The 24,426-nt window shown below is 45.3% G+C and overlaps 1 protein-coding gene across 1 annotated transcript in view; it reads left to right on the top strand.

Annotated features, from left to right (window-relative positions):
* The first annotated feature begins 982 nt into the window (after positions 1 to 982).
* Positions 983 to 24,426, top strand: part of LOC134346662 (neurogenic locus notch homolog protein 1-like) — a 105,861-nt gene continuing 82,417 nt past the window's right edge. The window contains exon 1 of the mRNA XM_063048158.1: positions 983 to 1,253. Within this exon, the coding sequence (XP_062904228.1) occupies positions 1,205 to 1,253 (49 nt within the window). The 5' untranslated portion in view covers positions 983 to 1,204. The remainder of the gene's footprint in view (positions 1,254 to 24,426) is intronic.

Raw genomic sequence — 24,426 nt, 5'->3', positions numbered from 1 at the left:
AAGAAGGGGCTGGGTCACCTCTACTTCCTGAGGAAACTGAGGTCCTTTGGAGTATGCAGGCCTCTCCTTCACATGTTCTACCAGTCTGTTGTCACCAGTACAGTCTTCTATGCAATGGCATGCTGGGACAATGGCAACAACATGGGTGATGCCAACAGGCTCAATAAACTGAGTAGAAAGGCTGGCTCTGTTATAGAAGTCAAACTGGACACACTGGAGACTGTACAACAATGTACCTGACAGAAAATCCTGGCAATTCTGGACAATGTTTCTCACCCTCTGCATGCCACCTTGGCTAAACAGAGGAACATTTTTAGTAATAGACTAAGACAACTGCACTGCTCCAAAGAGCGCTATATGAGGTCATTCTTATCCTCGGCTATTAGGCTCTATAATAAGTCAGCCTATAGCTGGGAAAGTGATGACCTCCTCCCGTTAGACTCTTTGTGGTAACTAATTTTTTTATATCTATGCACTTATACTGCCACTGTGACACCGTAATTTCCATCGGGATCAATAAAGTACCTATCTATCTATTGCTTCTTAAAAGTAAATAACGATAGCAATTATTGTGCTTTTAATAAAAATAATTGAATAACGAAATCAAAATCTAATTTTAATTTAGTTTATTTAAATTAACATTTCACACAGAGCTCTGGGATATTTTTAACCGCTGGAGGTCCGCTCCCACAGAGCAGTAACCAGGCAGGCGGTTCCCGAGGTGAGGTCGGAATGCAGCGGGAACCTTAGGGTCACCGCCGCGGTTTCGGAGGTCGGAGAGCGCTGACACCTGATACGCCGAGGTTTTCCTGGATTTTGATCTGATTTCCCTCGGCCGCTGGGAACCATTGGCGGCCCTTGCGAGCGATGAAGGCGGAGTTCTCCCCTCCCTGCTAGCAGAGAGTTCCCACCCAGCGAAACGCGCTCACTCCACTGGCCGTGACTTTGGCAGGGTCCCAGCGACTGGTGTGTGATCGTTTCCTCTACGCCTTTAGACTCGACCTCTGGTCTTGCAGTCCACTCTCAGACACACGGCGCCCGGGACAAGCCCGGAGGCGAAACCAGCCAACCGCGTCGTGATCTAAGAACCGGCCGCCGTTAGTCTTAGAGATTCGTTTGGATTTGTTTAGCTGGGATCGATATATTTTTCTCTTGGTTTCCTCGTGTGGGCGTTTCCGACCAGCTGGCGGTCTGCGGGAGAGGGATGGTGCACCTGCTGGGGATATTGCTGCTGATTCTCCCAAGTTCTGAAGGTGGGTAAACAGACCCGCACAGACACTCACATGCCTGTCGCGCACAAACGTAAAGGGATCCAAACTCACGGGTAGATAAAGGCAAGAAGAAACGGGCTGACGCGCACACGGGAAGGTTTGGAAACTTCACAGTGGTCAACTATATAATGGCGTTGCGTACGGGTTTGGCAATGCATACCACCGGGATCAGATCTGACGCTTTCACAGATGGCAAATTGGTTTACTATTGTCACATGTGCCGAGAAACAGTGAACAACTTGATTTCGTGTGTCGTGCACGTCAATGCATTGAAGTAGAGCAGGGGAGAACAATAACAGAATGCGGAATCAGAGGTTATCGTTACAGAGAGAGCGCAGCGCAGGCAGACAGTAACGACTCATGCCGGCGAAGTTGGCAGCAAACCGGTGCTCGAACCCGAAGAGCGAGAGGCGGCAGAGAGCCTGCGGTAATAGGGCGAGGAAAGCGCGCCCCTGTTTCACAGAGCAAGACTGACCCGGTGCTATCCACATTATTGACCGCTAGGGAATGAGAGGAGAAGAAGTGAGTTCACAGGAGAGTTTTAAATAAAAACAGAAAATGCTGGATACACAGCAGTTCAGCCAACACCTGTGGAGAAGGGATCAGGGTCAACTTTCAGTTACTATTCTCCGACTAGACTGTAAAGTAACCAGTAGACACTGGTTAATATTAATAGTTAATGGCTTGGGTAAAGAGCCTAAATTAGAACTGAGCGTAAATGGGAGACCCCATGAGAGTGTCCGAACCAGCTGTAACACTGTCTGGTACAGGACATCGCAAGGCACCTGACCGCAACTCCCTGCAAAGGGTTGTGAGGGCTGCTGAGAGTATCCTCGGGCCTCTTCCACCCATTCAAGAAATGTTCGCAGGGCTCTTAGCATTGTCAAGAATTCCACCCCCCCCCCCACACACACACACACCCATCCCATAATCTCTTTTACCCCCTAAAATCAAGCAGGAGGTATTGTAGCATTAGGGCAAGGACTGTTAGGATGGGAAACAGTTTCTTCCCCCAGGCTGTGAGACTACTGAACTCCCTGACACCAACCATGTAAATTTGACAAAGAGCCAGTAGTGTTTACTGTTTATTTTTTTAACTTGTGACCTAAATGAACCTTGTGCTAAATGTTAATCATCCAGACTATATTTTGCTAATTGTTCATTCATTTGTGGTAATATCTCTGCTTTGTGTGTCCGTTCTACACACTGTGTTGTGCAGCGTGGTCCGGAAGAACATTGTTTCGTTTGGCAGTGTGCAGGGTTGAATGACACGAAACCTTGAATATGAGTTTGACGAGATCAGGCAGTACCTGATAGCCAGTGTTTGGGGATAACATGGGGTGTCAGGGCTGAGAGGTGCCAACCATTACTGTATGACTTAATAAGTCTGGCTGGCACAGGGGTTTCCAACCCAAAGTCAACAGACCCCTGACTTAATTGTATTGGTCTATGGCATAAAAAAGGCTGGAAATCAGTGTTCTAGCAGGTTGTTTTTTTTTCCCTTGACTCTTAACATTTCTTTGTTAGTGGTGCATTGGAATGGGAAGCTTGCGGAAACTCATGGTGGGCAAGAAATACAGGCCTTGTCAGCACTGTCCATAATTTGTAAGGGGATAAGGAAAAACACTGTCACCATTTCAGTGTGAAGATGGAGGCCTGATACCGATGAATCTGAGTCCCAGGCTAAGGACTGGAGGCCCAGAGGCAGCCTGTCCAAGGTCAAGGACTGGGGGCCTATCTCTATGTGTGTGAGTGGTAGGTTGGCAAAGGGACTTGTTTTGCTGCTGTTGTCTTACTTTGTTTTGTTGTTGCTGCTTGTGTGGTTCTGCCAAACATTATGGCCATTTTAGTTTGGTGCCGTACTGTGTGGTGACTCGTGCGGGCTGCCCTCAGCATACCCCTTGGTGCATCAGGTGTCAATGTAAATGATGCATTTCACTGTAAGATTTGATGTGCGTATGATAAATTAATGAATCTAAACCTGAGTGTTGTCAGCTGGGAATAGTGGCTGCAAGATTCCACAAGAAATAGTGCAGACATGAGACGGTGATTTGTTTGTGACGTCGAAAGGGTGATAAACCCCGAGCAGGGCCATGCCTTAATTTTTCTTCTCAAAGCATACCAGGACCCCTCACTAACAACTGGGCCTCCCTCTTATCTACAATTGTTTTAGACTGGAACATTATCGCTCAGCTCTGAACCCCATTCTCCCCAGTTCTGCAGCGTGCCTCAGCCAAGATTTTGGTCCTTGCAATTCTAGAATCAATTTGGCCTTCCCCCGATCGCACAACACCCTCCCAATCACAAACCCCCCTCCTCTCTTCTCGGCCTTTCACCTCAGAGGCCAGTGTGTCTTATTTGAGTACAGCTCAGAATCAGAATCAAATCTATTGTCATTGACATGTGTGACAGGAAATTTGTACTGTTCAAACGCATAAATTTACTATAAATTGCAAAATAAGTAAGTAGTACAAAAAAAGAAACATCAGGGTAGCTTTCATGAGTTCATGGAACGTTCAGAAATCTGATGAAAGAGGGGAGGAAATTGTTCTTGAATCCCCGAGTGTGGGTTTTCAGGCTGCTGGATCTCTTCCCTGATGGTAGTAAGGAGAAGTGAGTACGTCCCGCATGGTGAGAGTCCTTGGCAATGGTTGTGTTCATAATGTGGTTCAGTGCAATGGAACTTCCATAACAGGCTGTAATGCAACCAGTCAGAATGATCTCCACTGAAATCAGAAAGCGAATCAGATTTATCATCATCGATGTACTGTATGTCACTAAACTTGCTGCTCTGTGGCAGCTGTGCAGAGCGAAATGTAAAAATTACTATGTTACAATAAAGAAACAGGGCACAAGAGGAAGAGTGAGGTCGTGTCCGTGGATCCATCGGCACTTCAGAATCTTGGCAGCAGAGACGAAGAAGCTGCCCTTGAATCATTAGGTGAGGGTCTCCGGGCTCCTGTACCTCCACCCTGATGGAGGAGAGGGCATGAACTGGATAGTGATCCTCCTCAGTGATGGACGCTGCCTTCCTGAGGCACCACCTCTTCAAGCTGGTTTCAAAGGTAAAGCACGAGGAGATCAGACAGCTGATCCTACCGGCTGACTGGGACTCCCTGTACAGACGGAAAGGTGCTCTGTTTGTGTTATTTTCAACCATGGAACGGTTAAGCGGAGCTCTGTCTTTGGCTGGAGGATGGCAGTACCCCAAGGAATGAACACAGCAAACTGTAATGGAGCTGAACTCCTTCCCCGCCTGAACTTAGTGCTGTTTTGCAGACGGAGAATGCAGTGCAACTTCGAAGACTAGGACAATCTTTGACAATCTTCTATAGATAGACTTTGATTTTTTACTTTAGAGTCTGCAACTTTTTATCAGATCGGGGGGGGTGTCAAAAGGAAGGTGGAGTGCTCTGTTATGGAAGATGACGGGATCCTCTGACCCACTGTCGTGCAGGGAAGGATGGTGGTCTGGATGCCTTCGAGGAGATTAAGGATGGTCATCAGGAAAGAGAACAGAGAGATGAGGAAATAAGAGTAAGGAAGAGGTGCAGTCACGTTAGACTCCAAATACCTGACTCACGTATTGCAGAATGCATGCACGAGCCAGCTAACACCAGTCTAGAGTACATAGGTGGATCTTGTAGATGGTGCTGTGGAGGAGGTAGGTGGCCTATCATCCAAATGCCTTAACAGTAAGTTCTGGTGAAGACCTCAGTTAAATAGCTGGCCGGGGTTCATGAGCAGGATCAACCATGTACACGCGAAATGATAAATGGGAGAGCAGCAGGGCAGGCAGGCCTGGCATTTTCCCCTGGTTGAGGAGGCTGGAACCAAGGGTCACCCTCTCAGAGTTGGGGATTTAGAATTGAGACAGGCAGCCAGCAGAGTGTGGAGACACTGTCACTGAGTTCAAAGCTTATTAAACGAATCAGGGGGATAGACCAGGACAATGGGGTTGGAAATTAAGATCAGCCATTACGAATCACAGGACAGGCTGGAGGGGCTGAGTGGCCTCCTGCTAATTCCTACACTGTGATGGAGCCTGAGCCTCCTCCCAGCGTGAGTAGGGAGAAATGACTGTGATCTAAGCATTAAAGCTCCTGGTATTTACTATTCTCTGACAGGCTGGGATTACAGCTGCTGCCACAACATAATGGGCATTCTCTAGCGATCCGTGAATGTTTGTCTGGGATAAGGCTCGCAGGATGGGCTGCGGCCTCTACTCACTTCCTCCCCTTGTTCTTATTTTGCTCAGCAAATTCAGTCACACATCCTCCAGCAGCCTAAACCTGAAAGAAAAACAGCCAGGGTAGTGTTTGTTCTGGGAATCTAATCAGGAAGTGTTTCAATTAATGGGGAATTCTTTTGTGTGGGGCTGGCCTGCGGAGAATCTTACCAATGACGTTTGGAGGCCACCAACTCTGAGAAAGAGCAAATGAAAGCAAAGACTCAAGAGATGCCTGAGCACGGGTTGCATGCACAGGAAGTCTGACACGGATTGGAAGAGGCGAGAACAATAAGGACCATCCAGCCACTCCTTGTGCTCCACCCGATGAGCTTGGACATTCAGCCTCCTGGTCCCAGCCTCTGGACCCCCTTCCATTCACCTTTCTTCCTTCACCCTCTCCCTTAAAACTCTTGCCTTTGACCGATCCAGGCTCCCTACATAACCTGCACTATTGTTTTAAATGCCCGCAGTCTTTTCTGGTATCAAAGGCTCCAAAGAGTTTCTGTTGCAATGGAGAAGTGCAGAAGTTTGTAAAAGAAATGAATATGTAAATAAATAAACGTTTAATATTATAGATAAGGTAAGAGAATAACAACCTGGTTCTCAAAGTGAGCAAGACAAAAGAGATGAGTGTGGACTTTGGGAAGGCACAGGTTGACCATTCTCCTTTGTACATCAGTGACTCTACTGTGGAGAGAGTGAAGAGCACAAAGTTCCTTAGTGTGTACATGATGGATGATCTAACCTGGACCCACAACACCTCCTCACTAGTCAAGAAGGCACAGCAGTGCCTACACTTTCTGAGGAAATTGAGGCATGCAAGGCTCCCCACCCTCATTCCAACAACTTTCTACAGGAGCAACGTTGAGAATGTGCTATTTGTGGTACAGAGGCTGCAAGGCATCAGGGCCACATGACTCAACAGAGAACAGTTAAAACCACTGAGATGATCATTGGGGTTTCAATCCCCAATTATTGTGACATATACCAGGAGAGAGGCAGAAGAAAGGAAATTATAGGCCAGTTAGCCTGAACTCAATGGTTGGAAAGATGTTGGAGTCAATTATTAAGGACGTGGTTTTGGGGTACTTGGAGGCACATGATAAAATAGGCCCTAGTCAGCATGGTTTCCTCTAGGGAAAATCTTTCCTGACAAATCTGTTGGAATTCTTTGAAGAAACAACAAGTGCAATTGACTGATGTTGTGCACTTGCATTTTCAGAAGGCCTTTGACAAGGTGCTACACATGAAACTGTTTAGCAAGTTAAGTACACATGGTATTACAGGAAAGATACTAGATAGATGGATAGATAGATTTTATTTATCCCGAGGGAAATTTGGTTTCGTTACAGCCGCACCAACCAAGAATAGAGTGTAAATATAGCAATACAAAAAACCCCCAACAATCAAACAACAAAATGCAAACTATGCCAGATGGAAAATAAGTCCAGGACCAGTCTATTTGGCTCAGGGTGTCTGACCCTCCACGGGAGGAGCTGCACATTCGATGGCCACAGGCAGGAACGACCTCCCGTGCCGCCAAGTGTTGTATCACGGTGGAATGTGGCCGAAGTCCAACAGTAAAAAGTTCAATATCCATGGATACTAGCATGGATAAAGCAGTGGCTTATTGGCAAGAGGCCAAGAATGGGAATAAAGGGAGCCTTTTCTGGCTGGCTACCAGTGATTAGAGGTGTTCCACAGGGGTCTGTGTTGTGGGGCTGCTTCTTTTTATGTTAAAATGGAATTGATGGCTTTGTTGCAAAGTTTGCGGATGATACAAAGATAGGTGGAGGGGCAGATGGTTTTGAGGAAATAGAAAGACTACAGGATTTAGACAGATTAGGAGAATGGCAAAGAAGTGGTAGATTGAATACAGTGTTGGGAAGTGTATGCTCATGTACTTTGTTAGAAGAAATAAAAGTGTAGACTATTTTAAATTTTACAATTCAAAATTCAAAAATGTGAGGTGCAAAGGGACTTGGGAGTCCTTGTGCAGAATTCACTAAAGGTTAATTTGCAGGTCTGGTCGGTGGGAGGAAGGTAAATGTGCTGTTAGCATTCATTTCAAGAGGACTAGAATATAAAAGCAAGGATGTAATGTTGAGGCTTTATAATGCACAGGACAAGGCCTCACTTTGACAATTATGAATGGCTTTGGGCTCCTTCCCTTAGAAAGGATGTGCTGCCACTGGAGAGGGTTCAAAGGAGGTTCACAAAAATGATTCCAGGATTGAGCAGCTTGTCATGTGAAGAGTGTGTGATGTGGACCTGTAATCACCGGAATTCAGAAGAATGAAGGGTGACCTAGTTGAAACATATGGAATGCTGAATAGCCTCAGAAGAGTGGATGTGGAGCAGATGTTTCCTATGGTAGGAAAGTCTAAGACCAAATGACACAGCCCCAGAGTAGAAGAGCATCCTTTTAGAATGGAGATGTAAATGAATTTCTTTAGTGGTGAATCTGTGGAGGCCACATCTTCATGTATATTTAAGGCAGAGGTTGATAGATTTTTGAGGTTAGGGCATGTAGAGATACGGGGAGAAGGCAGGAGCTTGGGGCTGAGAGGGAGAATTGGCTCAGCCATGATGAAATTGTGGAGTAGACTCGATGAGCCAAATGGCCTAATTCTACTCCTATATCTTATGGTGTTATAGTTGTAGATGAAGGTCCCAAAGCATTGTTGAGGATCTCTACTACCCATCCCACAATCTCTTTGACCCACTACCATCAGGAAGGAGATACAGAAGCATCAGGACTAGGACTGCCAGACTGGGTAACGGCTTCTTCCCTCAGGCTGTGAGACCAATGAATACCCTGCTACCACTCGGGTCTCATCACCAGGTCAGGGAGCTATTTGCTGTATTCAGTACTGTGAACTGTTTACCTGTGCTGCATGTATTTTCAGTGATATTTTATTAACTTATTTATGGTAATAGTTTGTTTTATGAGCTGCATGTGTTATATGTTTTGTGGGTGCACCGGGATCTGGGAGAACGTTGTTTCGTTTGATTGTATATTTGTAGTCAGATGACAATAAACTTGAACGCAGATGACAATTCAATTCAGGTGATGATATACGCAGAGATACCAGCAATCGGTTGTGAATAGAAAGTGATGGATCAATGTTCGGAAGAGATTCTGCAGATGCTGGAAATCTTGAGCAGCACATGAAGTGCGGAGGAACTCAGCAGGTCAGGCCACATCTATGGAGGGAAATGAACAGCTGGTGTTTCAGGCTGAGACCCTTCATCAGGGCTGGAAAGGAAGGGGAAGAAGACAGAGAAAGAGATTGGGGAGAAGGGGGCCAAATACAGGCTGGCAGGCGATAGGTGACAGCTACTCACTTCAACACATCTCCGTCCCCCTCACCTGGTATCACTTGCCAGCTTGTGAAACCTCTGAGCCCTTCTTATTTCATAATTTACTGGCATAATTTACATACTACTATTTAACTATTTATGGTTCTAGTACTATTTATTATTTATGGTGCAACTGTAACGAAAACCAATTTTCCCCAGGATCAATAAAGTATGACTATGACTATGACTTATCTGGCTTCTGCCTACTTCCTTTCCAGTCTGGATGCAGGGACTTGATCTGAACTGTTGACTGTTTATTTCCCTCCACTGATGCTGCCTGACCCCCTGAGTTCCTCCTGCATTTTGACTCTGTCAAAGTATCAATGGCCATTGATTGCTGAGGTTTCTGATCAGTGTATGGAAGAGATGCAGATGCTGCTGTAAAGTCCAGCTCACTTCGTTCAGACCTATCTGAGCTGAAGAGTTCTGGGTGCGAGATCTTATCTGGTTAAGGGCAATATGAAAATAAAAATAAATCAAGATCTAAAATAAAAATCGAAAATGCCAGAGACCATCAGCGGGAGAGGTCACACCTGTGGGACAGTAAGGGAAACAGAATTAAGGTTTCAAGTTGAAGGCCCCGCAAAACATAGGCAATGTCATACTGTCATACAGCACAGCTCATCCATGACCAAAGGACTATAAGATACAGGAGCAGAATTAGGCCATTTGGCCGAATGAGTCTGCTCCACCATTTCATCATGGCTGCTCTAATTTACCTCTCAGCACCAATCTCCTGCCTTCTCCCCATATCCCTTCATGCTCTGGTCAATCAAGATTCTATCAATCTCTGCCTTAAGTACACACAAATGTTTGGTCTCCACAGTTGCCTGTGGCAATGCATTCCACAATTTCACCACGTTCCAGTGAAAGAAATTCCTTCTCATTAAAGTTCTAACAGGATGGCCCTCTATTCTGAGGCTGTGTCCTCTGGTCTTACAATATCCCACCATAGGAAACATCCTCTCCACATTTACTCTATAAAGGCCTTTCACCATTCGATACGTTTCAATGAAATCAGCCCTCATTCTTCTCTATTGAATAGAGGCCCAGAGCCATCAAATGCTCTTCATATGACAAGCCATTCCAATCCTGGAATCACTTTTGTGAACCTCCTTTGAACCCTTTCTAATTTCTAAGATAAGGGGTCCAAAACTGCTCACGATACTCCAAGTGAGGCCTCGCCAGTGCTTTATGAAGTCTCAACATTACATTCTTGCTTATATTCTAGACCTCTTGAAATGAATGCTGACATCACATTTGCCTCCACCACACACTCAACCTGTAAATTAACCTTTGGTTAATCCTGCACAAGGACTTCCAAGTCCCTTTTGCATCTCAGTTTTTTGCCTTTTCTCTTTATTCAGAAAACAGACAACCCTTTCATTTCTTCTTCCAAAGTGCATGACCATACACTTCCCAACACTGTATTCCATCTGCCACTTCTTTGCCCATTCTCCTAATCTGTTTAAATCCTTCTGTAGCCTTTCTACTTCCTCAAAACCATTTGTCCCTCCACCTATCTTCATATCATCTGCAAACTTGACAACAAAGCCATCAATTCCAACATCCAAATCATTGACCTATAATGTAAAAAGAATCAATCCCAACACAGACCCCAGTGGAACACCACTAGTCACTGGCAACCAGTCAGAATAGGCTCCCACTCTATGCATCCTGCCTATCAACCACTGCTGTATCCATGCTAGAACCTTCCCTGTAATACCATGGGCTCGTAACTTATTAAGCAGCCTCATGTGTGATGCCTTGACAAAGGCCTTCTGAAAATCCAAGTACACAACATCAGCTGATTCTCCTTTGTCTATCCTGCTTGTTATATCTTCAAAGAATTTCATCAGATTTGTCAGGCAAGATTTCCCTTGAAAAAACTAAGCAGACTGTGGTCTATTTTATCATGCGCCGCCAAGTACCCTAAGATCTCATCCTTAGTCATTGACTCCAACATCTTTCCACCCACTGAGGTCAGACTAACTGGCCTATAGTTTCCTTTCCTCTGTCTCTCTCCTGCCTCTCTCCCTTGTTGAAGAGTGGAGTGACATTTGCAATTTGCTAGTCTTCCAGAACCATTCCAGAATCTAATGATATTTGAAAGATCATTACTAATGCTTCCACGATCTCTTCACCCACCTCATTCCAAACTCTGTGGTGAATACTATCTGGTCCAGGTGACTTATTCACCTTCAGACATCTCAGTTTCTCAAGAACCTTCTCTCTAGTCATGGTAACTTCACACACTTCATGCCACCTGACACCTGGAACTTCCATCATATAGCTAGTGTCTTCCACAGTGAACTTACTCTGTTTCCTTGTCCCCCATCAGCATCATTTTTCAGCGATCTGCTATCCACTGTCCCCTCTCTTTTACACCTTATGTATCTGAAGAAAAGTTTGGTATCCTCTTTAATATGATTGGATAGCTTACTTTCATATTCCATCTTTTTCTTCTTAATGAAAGTTGCCTTCTGTTGGTTTTTAAAAGCTACCCAATCCTCTAACTTCCCATTAATTTTTACTCTACTATATACACTTCCTTTGGCTTTTATATTGACTTTGACTTCTCTTGTTAGCCACAGTTGTGTCATCTTTCCTTTGGAATACCTCTTCCTCTTTGGGATGTATATAACCTGTGCCTTCCGAATTGCTTCCAGAAATTCCAACCATTGCTGCTCTGCTGTCATCTTTGAGAGTGTTTTTTTTTCCCCCATTAATTCTGGCCAAATCCTCTCTCATGCCTCTGTAACTCTCTTTACTCCATTGTAATACTAATGCATCTGACTTTAGTTTCTCCTTCTCAAATTTCAGGGTGAATTCGATCATATTATGATTACTTGCCCCTCTGTTACCTCAGGTTCTCCAATAAATTCTGGTTCATTGCACAACACCCAATCCAGAATGGGTGATCCTCTGGTGGACTCAACCACAAGCTGCTCTAAAATGCCATCTCATAGGCACTCTAGGAATTCCCCCCCTTGTAATTCAGCACCGACCTGATTTTTCCAATCAACCTGCATATTGACGACCCCATGATGATTGTAACATTGCCCTTTTGGCATGCATTCTCTATCTGCTGTTGTAATTTGTAGGCCACATTCTTACTACTGTTTGGGGGTCTGTATACAACTCCTATCAGGGCCTTTTAACCCCTGCATTTCCTTAACTCTATATGTGATGATTCAACACCTTCTGACCCTGTGTCACCTCTTTCTAATGATTTGATTTCATTTTTTACCAACAGAACAACGCCACCCTCTTTGCCTTCCTGCCTATCCTTTTGATACAGTGTGTATCCTTGGATATTAAGGTCCCAGATATAATCATTCAGCTATGATTCAGTGATGCCTACAAAATCACACAGTACCTGCCAATCTACAAATGCACAAGTTCATCTACCTTATTATTCCATATACCGCACACGTTCAGATGCAACATCTTCAGTCCTGTATTCACCCTTTTGATTTTGTCCACTTTTGCATTGCTAGTCATCCTTTTGACTGCAATTTTGCCCTATCAACAACTCACTACACATTGCCTCTGTTTGGAAACCAACCACATCATCTTCACCACTATCATCTACCTTTCCTACGATACTTCTACATTGAAATATAAGCAGCTCAGGACACTAGTCGCACCATGCTCAAACTTCTGATTCCTAACTTTGTCTAAGATCTTACCAACATCTGCCCTGACAATCTCTCCACTATCTGTTCTGGCAGTCTGGTTCCCATTCCCCTGCAACTTTAGTTTAAACCCCACCGTGCAGCATTAACAAACATTTCTGCCAGGATATTAGTCCCCCTCCAATTCAAGTGCAAACTGTCTCTTCTGTACAGGTCCCAACTTCCTTGAAAGAGAGCCCAATGATCCAAAAATCTTATGACCTCCCTCCTGCACCAGCTTGCTTAGTCATATATTAAACTGCATAATCTTCCTAGTTCTAGCCTCACTAGCACGTGGCAAAGGTAGCAGTCCTGAGATGGTAACCATAGAGGTCTTGCCCTTTAACTTAGCACTTAATTCCATGAACTCCCTAAGTAGAACCTCCTCACTTGTCCTACCCATGTTATTAATACCTACATGGACCTGATTTCTGGCTATTCACCCTCCCTCTGAAGAATGCTGAGGACTCGATCCGAGATATCCCGGAGCCTGACATTCAGGAAGCAACATACCATCCAGGAATCTCGTTCTTGCCCACAGGACCTCGTGTCCATTCCCGCAGCTGATGAATCCCCTACCACCACAGTGTTCCTCTTCTCCTCTGTAACTTTCTGAATCAAAGAGGCAGACTCTGGCAGACTTGACCACTGTGACTTTCCTCTGATAGGTCATCTTCCCACACCCCGTCCCCAGCAGTGTCCAAAATAATATACCTGTTGTTGAGAGGGATGGCCACAAGGGCACTCTGCACTGGCTCCTTAACTCCTTTCAATTTGTGACCGTGGGGTCAATGAGTCTACTAACCCGTACGTCCTTGGATGTGGGAGGAAACTGGAGCAACCGCAGGGAACCCATATGGACATCGGGAGAACGTGCAACCTTCCTACAGACAGCAGAAGGAATTGAAGCCGGGTCACCGGCGCTACTGTAGCGTTATGCTAACCAGCATGCTACTGTGTCACCCCAAAGGAATCCACTGCGTTAATTTTGATTGCTAACAGTCATCTTGCGACATGCTGTTGTATTATGGGTGTTTCCCTTTGTACAGTAGATGTTGTTATTGGGTGGGCAGACAGGTTTGGAGGCAGGCACACGATTGAGAAGGTGGCAAAAATATAAGCAGTTGGAGAGTTGGATGGAGAAAGGGAAGTTGGGAAGAGGGGAAGGGCTCCGGGGCAGGCAGGTGAATAGATGGGCAGATACTGCCTGATCATGTTACTGGCCTCACTCCTTTCTGCAGTCTGGCCTCCTGGGCAAGTTACAGAGCCCTGTTGTCAGCAATATGTAACACAGTCTGAGAAGTGCAATCTGTCACCCTGTCCTCCTGTGTACTGTGCTCCTGTGCGTCTAACTTCCACAATCATTTCTTTTCTGCCACCTTATCAGACGGACATGAAGGCTCCACAATGGGTAGTCAAAACTGCCCCGTGCTTCAATGGCCCCAGCCTACCCACCATCAAGGACAGACAGAAAGCTGCTGGAAAAGGGCCAGTAACATCAGGAAGGACCCACCCTGCTTGAGTACTGTTTGTCCCACTCCCACTGTTTCTCTTAGAGTGCTACAACAAAGAAAAAGTTCTGTGTTGAACTGTTATTCTACCCAGTTCCATTAACTCACAGCCAGACCTTAGCCCTTCCTACCCCTCACATCCATGTACCTATTCAAACTTCTCTTAGGTGTTGAAATTGAACCTTCATCCACCACTTCCGCTGGCATCTCGTTCCACACTCACATCACCATCAGAGTGAAGAAGCTCGCCCTCAGGTTTCCCTCAAGTACTTCTGTCCTGAACAGTTCTGGGGAAGGTCTCCCTCCTGAAATGCTGACCCTATTCCTCCCTCTGTAGATGCTGCCTGACCACCCCTGTGTCTCCAGCATGTCCTGTTTTTATTATAGATGACTGTTGGAGTGGTGGATTGGTGGGATTCCCCTGCTCTGCGAATTAGAGCAATTGGTCTGGGTGATGGTGGTCCCCATGAGGAAGTGCACACCATTGATAGGTTCATTCCAATTGCAGTGGGTGAATGGTGGAAACTTGGATGGGGAGAAGGTGGTGTGGATGGAGGGGAAATGCAATGGGGTTAGTGTAAGTGGGTGCAAGATGACCAGCATAGATTGGTGGGCCGAAGGCCCAGTTTCTGTGAGGTCTGATGCAGAATGAACAAAGAATGCAACTCACAGAGGGTAAGAGAACAATGTGTTTTCATCTTGCTCCCATATGGAGAGGTTAATGGGAACTGGAATAGGAATTGCTTTATTATTGTCACACGTACTGAGGTTCATTGAAAGGCTTGTCCTGCATGCTGTTCATACAGATCGAATCATCACACAGTGCATCAAGGTAGAACAAGGTAAAACAATAACAGAATGCAGAATGAAGTGTAACAGCTACAGAGAAAGTGCAGCGCATGGAAACAATGAAGTATAAGATCATAACAAGATAGATTGTGAGGTCGAGTGCATCTTATCATTCTAGGGGACTGTTCAACTGTTCAACAGAGGGATACAAGCTGTTCTTTAGCCCGCTTTCAACTTTTGTTTCTTCCCAATGGAAGAGAGAATGACCAGGGGGCGGGGGGGGGGGGGTGCTTGATTGTGCTGGATGCTCTGCTGAGGCAGTGAGAAGTATGGACAGTGTCCGTGGAGAGGAGGCTGGTTTTCGTGATTTGCTGATCTGTGTTCATAATTCTTCAATTACTTGAAGTCCTGGGCAGGGCAGTTGCCATATCAAATCAAGATGCATCTGTTCTGGATGATTTCCATGATGCATCAATAAAAATTGGTGAGGACCAACAGGGCTGTGCCAAGTTTATTTAGCCTCCTGAGGGAGTGAGGTTACTTGGCCATTGCATCTACAAGGTTGGACCAGGAGAAACCATTGGTGATTTTCACTCCTAGAAATGAATGTGACTGTGGAGAGGACAAGGTGGGACAAAGGTAACTAGGTGGTCAATGGTGGCCACCGTCTCAGTGATGTGTAATCCACGGGGGAAGAATTGTCTCATCAATAGCTGATAATTTAAAGCTCAGGGCAGCAGGGAAACCAGGAAAGCTTTGGAGTGAGGGATGATGTGGTGGTTCGATGGAGAGGAGAGAGAGGAAAGGAGGGAGACAGAAAAATAAGGGAAAGAGTGAATATACGAGGAGAAAGATGAGGTGAGGGACCAGTCCTGTTCCTCAGGGTGTTGTGTTGAGTTTACAGTACAGAAGCAAGCTTTTCAGCCCAAACATTCTCCTTCAAAGCAGCCACACCCCGCCCAAACCCCACTATGTGCCCCAAGATTAGACGTATGAGTGAGCTGGGTAGTAGAGATTAGATTAGATTAAATTAAATAAAGTGAGATTCCATTAAATTAATTATCGCATGTACATCAAAATAGACAGTGAAATGCATTGTTTGCGTTAATAACCAACACAAGGTAAGGGTCCTCTTGCAGGATGTAGGAAGGCAGGGAGACCTCCAGTGTCCCTGATGACCACACGTGTGAGAAGTGCATCCGGCTACAGTTTCTAACAATCCATGTTAAGGAGATGGACCTGGAACTGGATGAACTCCAGATCATTTGTAAGGTTGAGGGTGTGATAGATAGGACGTATAGAGGAGTAGTTATACCCAAGGCGCAGGACACAGGAAATTGGGTGACGGTCAGGAAGGGGAAAGGGGTTAAACAGCCAGTGCAGAGTACCCCTGTGACCATCTCTCTCAACAACAGGTACACCACTTTAGATACTGATAAGGGGGGATGACCTAACAGAGAAAAGTCACAGTAGTTGAGTCTGGCACTGTGACTCAAAAAGGAAATGGTGAGAGGAGGCGTGCTATGGGGATAGGGGCTTCATTAGTGAAGGGAAAGGAAAAGAGGTTCTGTGGGTTAAAACAACATTCCCAGATGGCATGTGGCTTCTCGGGTGCCAGGGTCCAGGACATCTCGGATCAAGTCCTCCGCATTCTTAAGTGGGAATGAACAGCCAGAGGTCATGGTCCCTGTGGGTACTAATGACATAGGTAGGATGAGTGATGAGGTTCTGCACAGGGAGTTAGGTGCCAAGTTAAAGGGCAGGACCTCCAGGGTTGTGATCTCAGGATTGCTACTTGTGCCACATGCAAGTGAGGCCAGAACTAGGAAGATTATATAGTTTAATACATTTTGAAGGAGTTTGTGTAGGAGGGAGGGCATAAGATTTTTTGATCATTCGACTCCCTTTCAGGAAAGGTAGGACCTGTACAGAAGGGATGGTTTGCACCTGAACTGGAGGGGGACTAATATCCTGGTGGGAAGGTTTGTTAGTGTTGCACTATGGGGTTTATTCTAAGGTTGCACTGCAGGGTTTAAACTAAGGATGGGAACCAGAGTGCCAGAACAGATAGTGAAGAGATTGTGGAGGCAGAAGTTAGTGAAATCTCAGACAAAGTTAGGAACCAAAAGGTTGAGCATGGTGCGGCTAATGTCCTGAGCTGTACATATCTCAAGGGCATAGATCAACACCTGGAATTATGACACTGTAACCATTAGTGAGACTTGGTTGCAGGAGGGGCTGGACTGGCAGCTCAATATTCCAGGGTTCCATTGTTTTAGATGTGACAGAGTGGGAGGGAGTAAAGAGGGAGGGGTGGCGTAACTAGTCAGGGGAAACGTCACAGCAGTTCTCCATCAGGACAGACCAGAGAATTGGACTAGTGAGGCGTTATGGGTGGAAATGAGAAATAAGAAATGTATAACCACGTTTATGGGGCTACTTTATTGACAGCCCAACAGTCCGAGGGATTTAGAGGAGCAAAGTTGTAAAGAGATTGTAGACTTTTGCAAGAAACATAAGGTTGTTATAGTAGGTTATTTAAATTTTCACGTATTGACTGGGAATCCCATACTGTAAAAGGACTAGATGGGATAGTTTGTCAAATGTGTTGAGGAACATTTCCTTCATCAGAACGTAGAAGTCCCAATGAAAGAGCATATAATACTGGATCTGCTATTAGGGAATGAGACAAGACAGGTTCCAGAAGTTTGTGTAGGGGAACATTTTGCACCCAGTGGCCACAATGCCATTAATTTCAAAGTAAATATGCAAAAAGATAGGTGGGAGGCCTTCAAAAATGTAATTTTGAGAGTACAAAGCTTGTCTGTGCTTGTCAGAGTAAAAGGTAAAGATATCGAGAATAAGGAATCTTGGATTTTGGTGTTCAAGATGTATTGAGGCCCTAGTTAAGAGAGAAAAGGAGATGCATGGCAGTAACAGGCAAGTAGGAAAAAATGAGGTGCTTGTGGAGACCAAAACATGCAAGAGAGCACTTAAAGAAAAAAATCAGGAAGGCAAAAAAAGGCATGAAGGTGCTCTAGCAGACAAGGTGAAGGAGAATCCTGAGGGATCCTGCAGATATGTTAAAAGTAAAAGGATTGCAAAGGACAAAGTTGGTCCTCTTAAGGCCAGAGTGGTAATCCATTTGTGGAGCCAAAACAAATCAAGGAGATCGTAAATGCATTCTTTGCATCTGTATTCAGAGATACAGATAGAGAGTCTATAGAAGTGAAGCAAAGCAGCATCAACTTCATAGACCCTATACAGATTACAGAGGATGAGGTGTTTACTACCCTGAGACAAATCAGAGTGGCTAAATCCCCAGGGCCGAACAAAATTTTCCCTCAAACCCTACGGAGGCAAGTGCAGAAATTGCTGGGGCTCTAGCAGAGATATTTTAAACATCCTTAGTGACAGGAGAGGTACCAGAGAACTGGAGCATAGCCAATGTTGTACCACTGTTTAAAAAAGGCTCTAAACAGAAACCAAAAAATTATAGGCAGGTGAGTCTGACATCAGTTGTGGGAAATTTATTGGAGGTATTCTAAGGGACCAGATATATAAGTGGACATGGACTGATTAAGGATAGGCAGCATGGCTTTGTGCATGGTAGGTGATATCTAACCAATCTTATGGAGTTTTTCAAGAAAGTTACCAGGAAAGTGGATGAAGGCAAGGCAGAGAATGTCTACATGTACTTTAGGAAGGCATTTGGCAAGGTCCCACATGAGAGACTGATCAAGAAGGTTCGAACACTCAACATTCAGGATGAAGTAGTAAATTCGATTAGATTTTGGCTTTGTGGAAGAAGACAGGGGCAGTAGAGGGTTGCCTGTTTGACTGGAGGCCCGTGATTTGTGATGTGCCACAGGGATCGGTGCTGGGTCCATCTACATCAATGTTATGGATGATAATGTGGTTAATGGATCAGCAAATTTGTGGATGACACCAATATTGGGGGTGTAGTGGTCAGTGAGGAAGGCTATCATGGCTTGCAGAGGGATCTGCATTAACTGGAAAATTTTGCTGAAAATGGCAGATGGAATTTAATGCAGACAAGTGTGAGGTTTTGCACTTTGGTAGGACCAGCCAGGGTAGGTCTTACACAGAGAATAGTAGAGCACAGAGGAGTGTGGTAGAACAAAGGGATCTGGGAATACAGGCCCATAATTCATTGAATGTTGTGTCATGGGTAGATAGGGTTGTAAAGAAAGCTTTTGGCACATTGACCTTCATAAATCAACGTATTGAGTACAGAAGATTGGATATTATGTTGAAGTTGTATAAGATGTTGGTGAGGCCTAATTTGGAGTATTGTGTACAGTTTTGTTCACCTACCTACAGGCAAGGTACAAAAGAAGTTGAAAGAGTACAGAGAAAATTTACAAGGATGTTGCTGGTTCTGGAGGATCTGCATTATAATGAAAGATTGACTATGTTAGAACTGTATCCTTTAGACCATAGAAGATTGAGAGGAGATTTGATAGAGGTATACAAAAGTATGGGGGAGTATAGAAAGGGTAAATGCAAACAAGGTTTTTCCACAGAGGTTGGTGGGACTACAACCAGAACTCATGGGATAAGGGTGAAAGATGAGAAGAGGAACATGAGGGGAAGCTTCTTCACTCAGAGTGTGGAATGAGTTGCCAGTACAAGTGATGCATGCAAGCTCAATTTCAACGTTTAAGAGAAGTTTGGATAGGTACATGGATAGTAGGGATATGGAGGGCTCTGGTCCCATTGCAGGTCAATGGGAGTAGGCAGTTTAAATGGTGTTGACATGGACTGGATAGACCAAAGGCCGTGTTTCTCTATAACTCTGTGGCTCTATAACTCTATGTGCTGGGGGCAGCCTACAAGGTTCACCGCACTTTCCAGTGCCAACACGACGGAGCAACATACAGTCAACATGCAATAAGCAACAAAAGCAGGAAATGAAACAACAACAGCAAAACAAGTCCCTTCCTCTCTCACACACACATAAGTAGTTGGGCCTCCTGCACCAGTACAGGCCATGTCTGGGCCTTCGACCTCCAGTCATTGGCCCGAGCTCCTGACTCACAGGTTCTCAAACATCAGGGGTCTGACCTCTGGACTTGCTGACTTAAGAGACTTCCTCAGACGTGCCCAATTCCAGGCTGCTCCTGGGTATGGTATGTCTGCTCCCAATTTATTTTCCCAAGTTCCTTCCTAATAGCATCATATTTCCCCCTACCCAAATTAAATGTTTTCCCAAATTGCCTGCTCCTATTCCTCTTCAGTGCCACGGCAAAGGAGACAGAGTTGTGATCACTACCTCCAATTATTGCTCTCCCACCGAAAGATCTGACACCTGACCAGGTTAATTTCCCAATACCAGATCAAGAACAGCCTCTCCTTTTGTTGACTTATCTACATATTGTGTCAGGAAACCTTCCTGAACACACCTAACAAACTCTACCCCATCTAAACCCCTTGCTCTAAAGAGATGCCAATCAATATTAGGAAAGTTAAAATCACCCATCACTATAACCCTATTATTATGGCACCATTCCTGAATCTGTCTCCTTATCTTCTCCTCAATGTCTCTGTTACTATTGGGGGGAGAGGTCTATAAAGACACCCAGTAGGTTTATTGCCCCTTTCCTGTTTCTGACTTCCACTCACAGTGACTCAGTAGACAATCCCTCCATGACTTCCTCCTTTTCTGCAGCTGTGATACTATCCCTGATTAGCAATGCCACTCCCCCACCTCTTTTGCCCCCCTCCCGTTGAACTACTCATTATTCCTTTTGATGCTCTATTTATTTAGTAATTGATGGTAATTTTGTGTCCTTGCACTGTACTGTTGCCACAAAACAACAAATCTCACAACATGTAAGGGAGTGATGATAAACCTGATTCTGATTATGTACATCAGAAACACAGAGTCCTTCTTAAGCAGCAGAAGGAGAGTGCTTCACCAGTCAATAAACTCGTGATCAATCTGATCTTGATCTCGGCCCCACCCTGCTGCCTACTTTCCTCCACACCTCAAGGTCTCCTGGCAGAAGCACAGCTGTCCCGCTGAGTCCTGGGCACCTCTGGCTCACGAGCTGTCAAAGTGGAGAAGCAGCATTCGGGGCTCAGACACTGGGAGATGTGGAGACCCATGTCAGCAGTGGAAGGGTAGGGCCAGCTCACAGACAACCCAGCCGCCTGTCCCATCAGTGCTTTCCAGAATGGTCTCATCAACCAGCAAATGACATAGGACATAGAACAGTACACCACAGTATAGGCCCTTTGGCCCACGAGTTGTGCCGACCTTCAGATGGAATGGTGCCTGCAAGCAATACCCTTTGAAGATCTCCTCAGTGGTGCGGAGGTATGTGTCCATGATGGAGCTCACTAAGTCTACAGCCCTCTGCATCAGTTTTCTGATGACTCTGCCATGGTTGGATGCATCAGCAGGGAAGATAAGGCTGAGTACAGGGCTACGGTGGGAAACTTTGTCACATGGTGTGAGTAGAATTATCTGCAGCTTAATGTGAAAAAGACTGAGGAGCTAGTGGTAGACCTGAGGAGAGCTAAGGTACCGGTGACCTCTGTTTCCATCCAGGGGGTCAGTGTGGACGTGGTGGAGGATTACAAATACCTGGGGATACGAATTGACAATAAACTGGACTGGTCAAAGAACACTGAGGCTGTCTACAAGAAGGGTCAGAGCCGTCTCTATTTCCTGAGGAGACTGAGGTCCTTTAACATCTGCCGGACGATGCTGAGGATGTTCTACAAGTCTGTGGTGGCCAGTGCGATCATGTTTGCTGTTGTGTGCTGGGGCAGCAGGCTGAGGGTAGCAGACACCAACAGAATCAACAAACTCATTCGTAAGGCCAGTAGTGTTGTGGGGATGGAACTGGACTCTCTGACGGTGGTTCTGAAAAGAGGATGCTGTCCAAGTTGCATGCCATCTTGGACAGTGTCTCCCATCCATTACATAATGTACTGGTTGGGCACAGGAGTACATTCAGCCAGAGATTCATTCCACCGAGATGCAACACTGAGCATCATAGGAAGTCATTCCTGCCTGTGGCCATCAAACTTTATAACTCCTCTCTTGGAGGGTCAGACATTCTGAGCCAATAGGCTGGTCCTGGACTTATTTCCATCTGACATAATTTACATATTATTATTTAATTATTTATGGTTTTATATTGCTATATTTATATTCTATTCTTGGTTGGTGCAAATGTAACGAAACCCAATTTCCCTCGGGATCAATAAAGTATGTCTATCTATCTATCTATCTATCTACCTATCCTCTTACAATCCTGTCCATTGATACTTCCGAATCAGGCTGTAATCTAACCAGTTAGAATGCTCTCCACAATGCATCTGCTGATATTTGCAAGAGTCTTTGGCGACATACCAAATCTCCTTAAACTCCTACAGCAGTATAGCCATTGGCAACGTTTTTCATGATTGCGTCAATATGTCATGCGATATGATAGCTCCTCTGAGATGTTAATGCCAAGGAACTTGAACCTGCTGACCATTGGCCCCTCAAGGAGGACTGTGTATGCCCTGCTGACTTCCCATTCCTGAAGTTACAATTAGTTATTTGGCCTTGCTGATACTTAGTGCCAGGGTTTGTGGGTGGCAAGGTACATGAGCTGGGTGTCAGAAAGAGTGGGGAGAGGGGTTGGCTGTAAGAATCCAATCGCTAGAATCAGCAATTATTGGAGTTATGGCCATTATATCCTGTGGGCCTGAGTTTTATCCAGTTTATTTGTTTTTAATGTAGATATAAATTGGTGAAGTGACATATTATTTTCACATGTACCAAGCTGCAGTGAACCTCGTTGTACAGCATGTCATCAATACGGGTCATTTCATTTCAAGAGTATGTAGAGGAAGTACAAGGACAGAAATAACAGAATGCAGAATGAAGTGTTTCAGCTGAAGAGAAAGTGCAGTGAAGGCAGGCAACAAGATTCAATGTCGTGACAAGTTATACTATGAGGTCAAGGATTGATATTAATTCATTAGCTGTCCTTTCAATCGTGTTGTGGTAAAAGTTGCTCTGGAGCCTGGTGGCATGTGTCTTTGGGCTTTTCTATCTTACCGAATGGGAGGTTGGAGTGGGAGTGGCCGGAGTGAGTGGGGTCTTTGATTATGCTGGCTGCATTACTAGGGCAAACTGAGCAATAGGCAGACCCTCTGGAGGGGAGGCCAGTTTTTGTGATGTGCTGAGCTGTGTCCACAACTCTCCGCCGTTTTGTGTGGTCATCGGCGGAGCAGTAGTCAAATCAAGCGGTGATACATCCAGATAGGACACTGCAGATGCAGGCAGCCTGAAGTAGAAATGAAATTTTAGAAACAACAGGCTAGTCATCAAAGATGCAGGAAGAAATACAGATTTATTTTCAGGTCAGAGGCAATTGTCACATCTACTCTATGTGTGCTCAAAGCAATGTGTGTGTAAGCTTGTAGAGGTAATACATGTTTATTTAATCCAGTGAGTGTGTTCAGTGCAGAGGGTGTGTGTGTTTAATCACATGGTTGTCTGTTTAAACAGATGGTCCTTGCACAATCCAGCACTTGATTTTTTTAATCTAATGGTGTAGGTTTAATCAGGGAAAGTTATAGAAGGGAAACTTCATTCCGTGGGGAGAGTTCTTAATCAGTGAACAGAGGGTTTCACTGAGTGGACCAAGCGTGTAATCGGTGGATGGAGGGTTTCACTGAGTGGATGGAGTGTGTAATCAGTGGATGGAGGGTTTCACTGAGTGGATGGAGTGTGTAATCGGCGGATGGAGGGTTTCACTGAGTGGATGGAGTGTGTAATCGGTGGATGGAGGGTTTCACTGAGTGGATGGAGTGTGTAATCGGTGGATGGAGGGTTTCACTGAGTGGATGGAGTGTGTAATCGGTGGATGGAGGGTTTCACTGAGTGGATGGAGTGTGTAATCGGTGGATGGAGGGTTTCACTGAGTGGATGGAGTGTGTAATCGGTGGATGGAGGGTTTCACTGAGTGGATGGAGTGTGTAATCGGTGGATGGAGGGTTTCACTGAGTGGATGGAGTGTGTAATCGGTGGATGGAGGGTTTCACTGAGTGGATGGAGTGTGTAATCGGTGGATGGAGGGTTTCACTGAGTGGATGGAGTGTGTAATCGGTGGATGGAGGGTTTCACTGAGTGGATGGAGTGTGTAATCGGTGGATGGAGGGTTTCACTGAGTGGATGGAGTGTGTAATGAGTGGATGGAGTGTGTAATCGGTGGATGGAGGGTTTCACTGAGTGGATGGAGTGTGTAATCGGTGGATGGAGGGTTTCACTGAGTGGATGGAGTGTGTAATCGGTGGATGGAGGGTTTCACTGAGTGGATGGAGTGTGTAATCGGTGGATGGAGGGTTTCACTGAGTGGATGGAGTGTGTAATCGGTGGATGGGGGGTTTCACTGAGTGGATGGAGTGTGTAATCGGTGGATGGAGGGTTTCACTGAGTGGATGGAGTGTGTAATCGGTGGATGGAGGGTTTCACTGAGTGGATGGAGTGTGTAATCGGTGGATGGAGGGTTTCACTGAGTGGATGGAGTGTATAATCAGTGGATGGAGGGTTTCAC

Source organism: Mobula hypostoma, chromosome 5 (genome assembly GCF_963921235.1).
Source record: "Mobula hypostoma chromosome 5, sMobHyp1.1, whole genome shotgun sequence".
NCBI lineage: Eukaryota > Metazoa > Chordata > Chondrichthyes > Myliobatiformes > Myliobatidae > Mobula > Mobula hypostoma.
The sequence above is the reverse complement of the archived record's forward strand: the minus strand, read 5'-3'. Positions and strand labels throughout refer to the sequence as shown.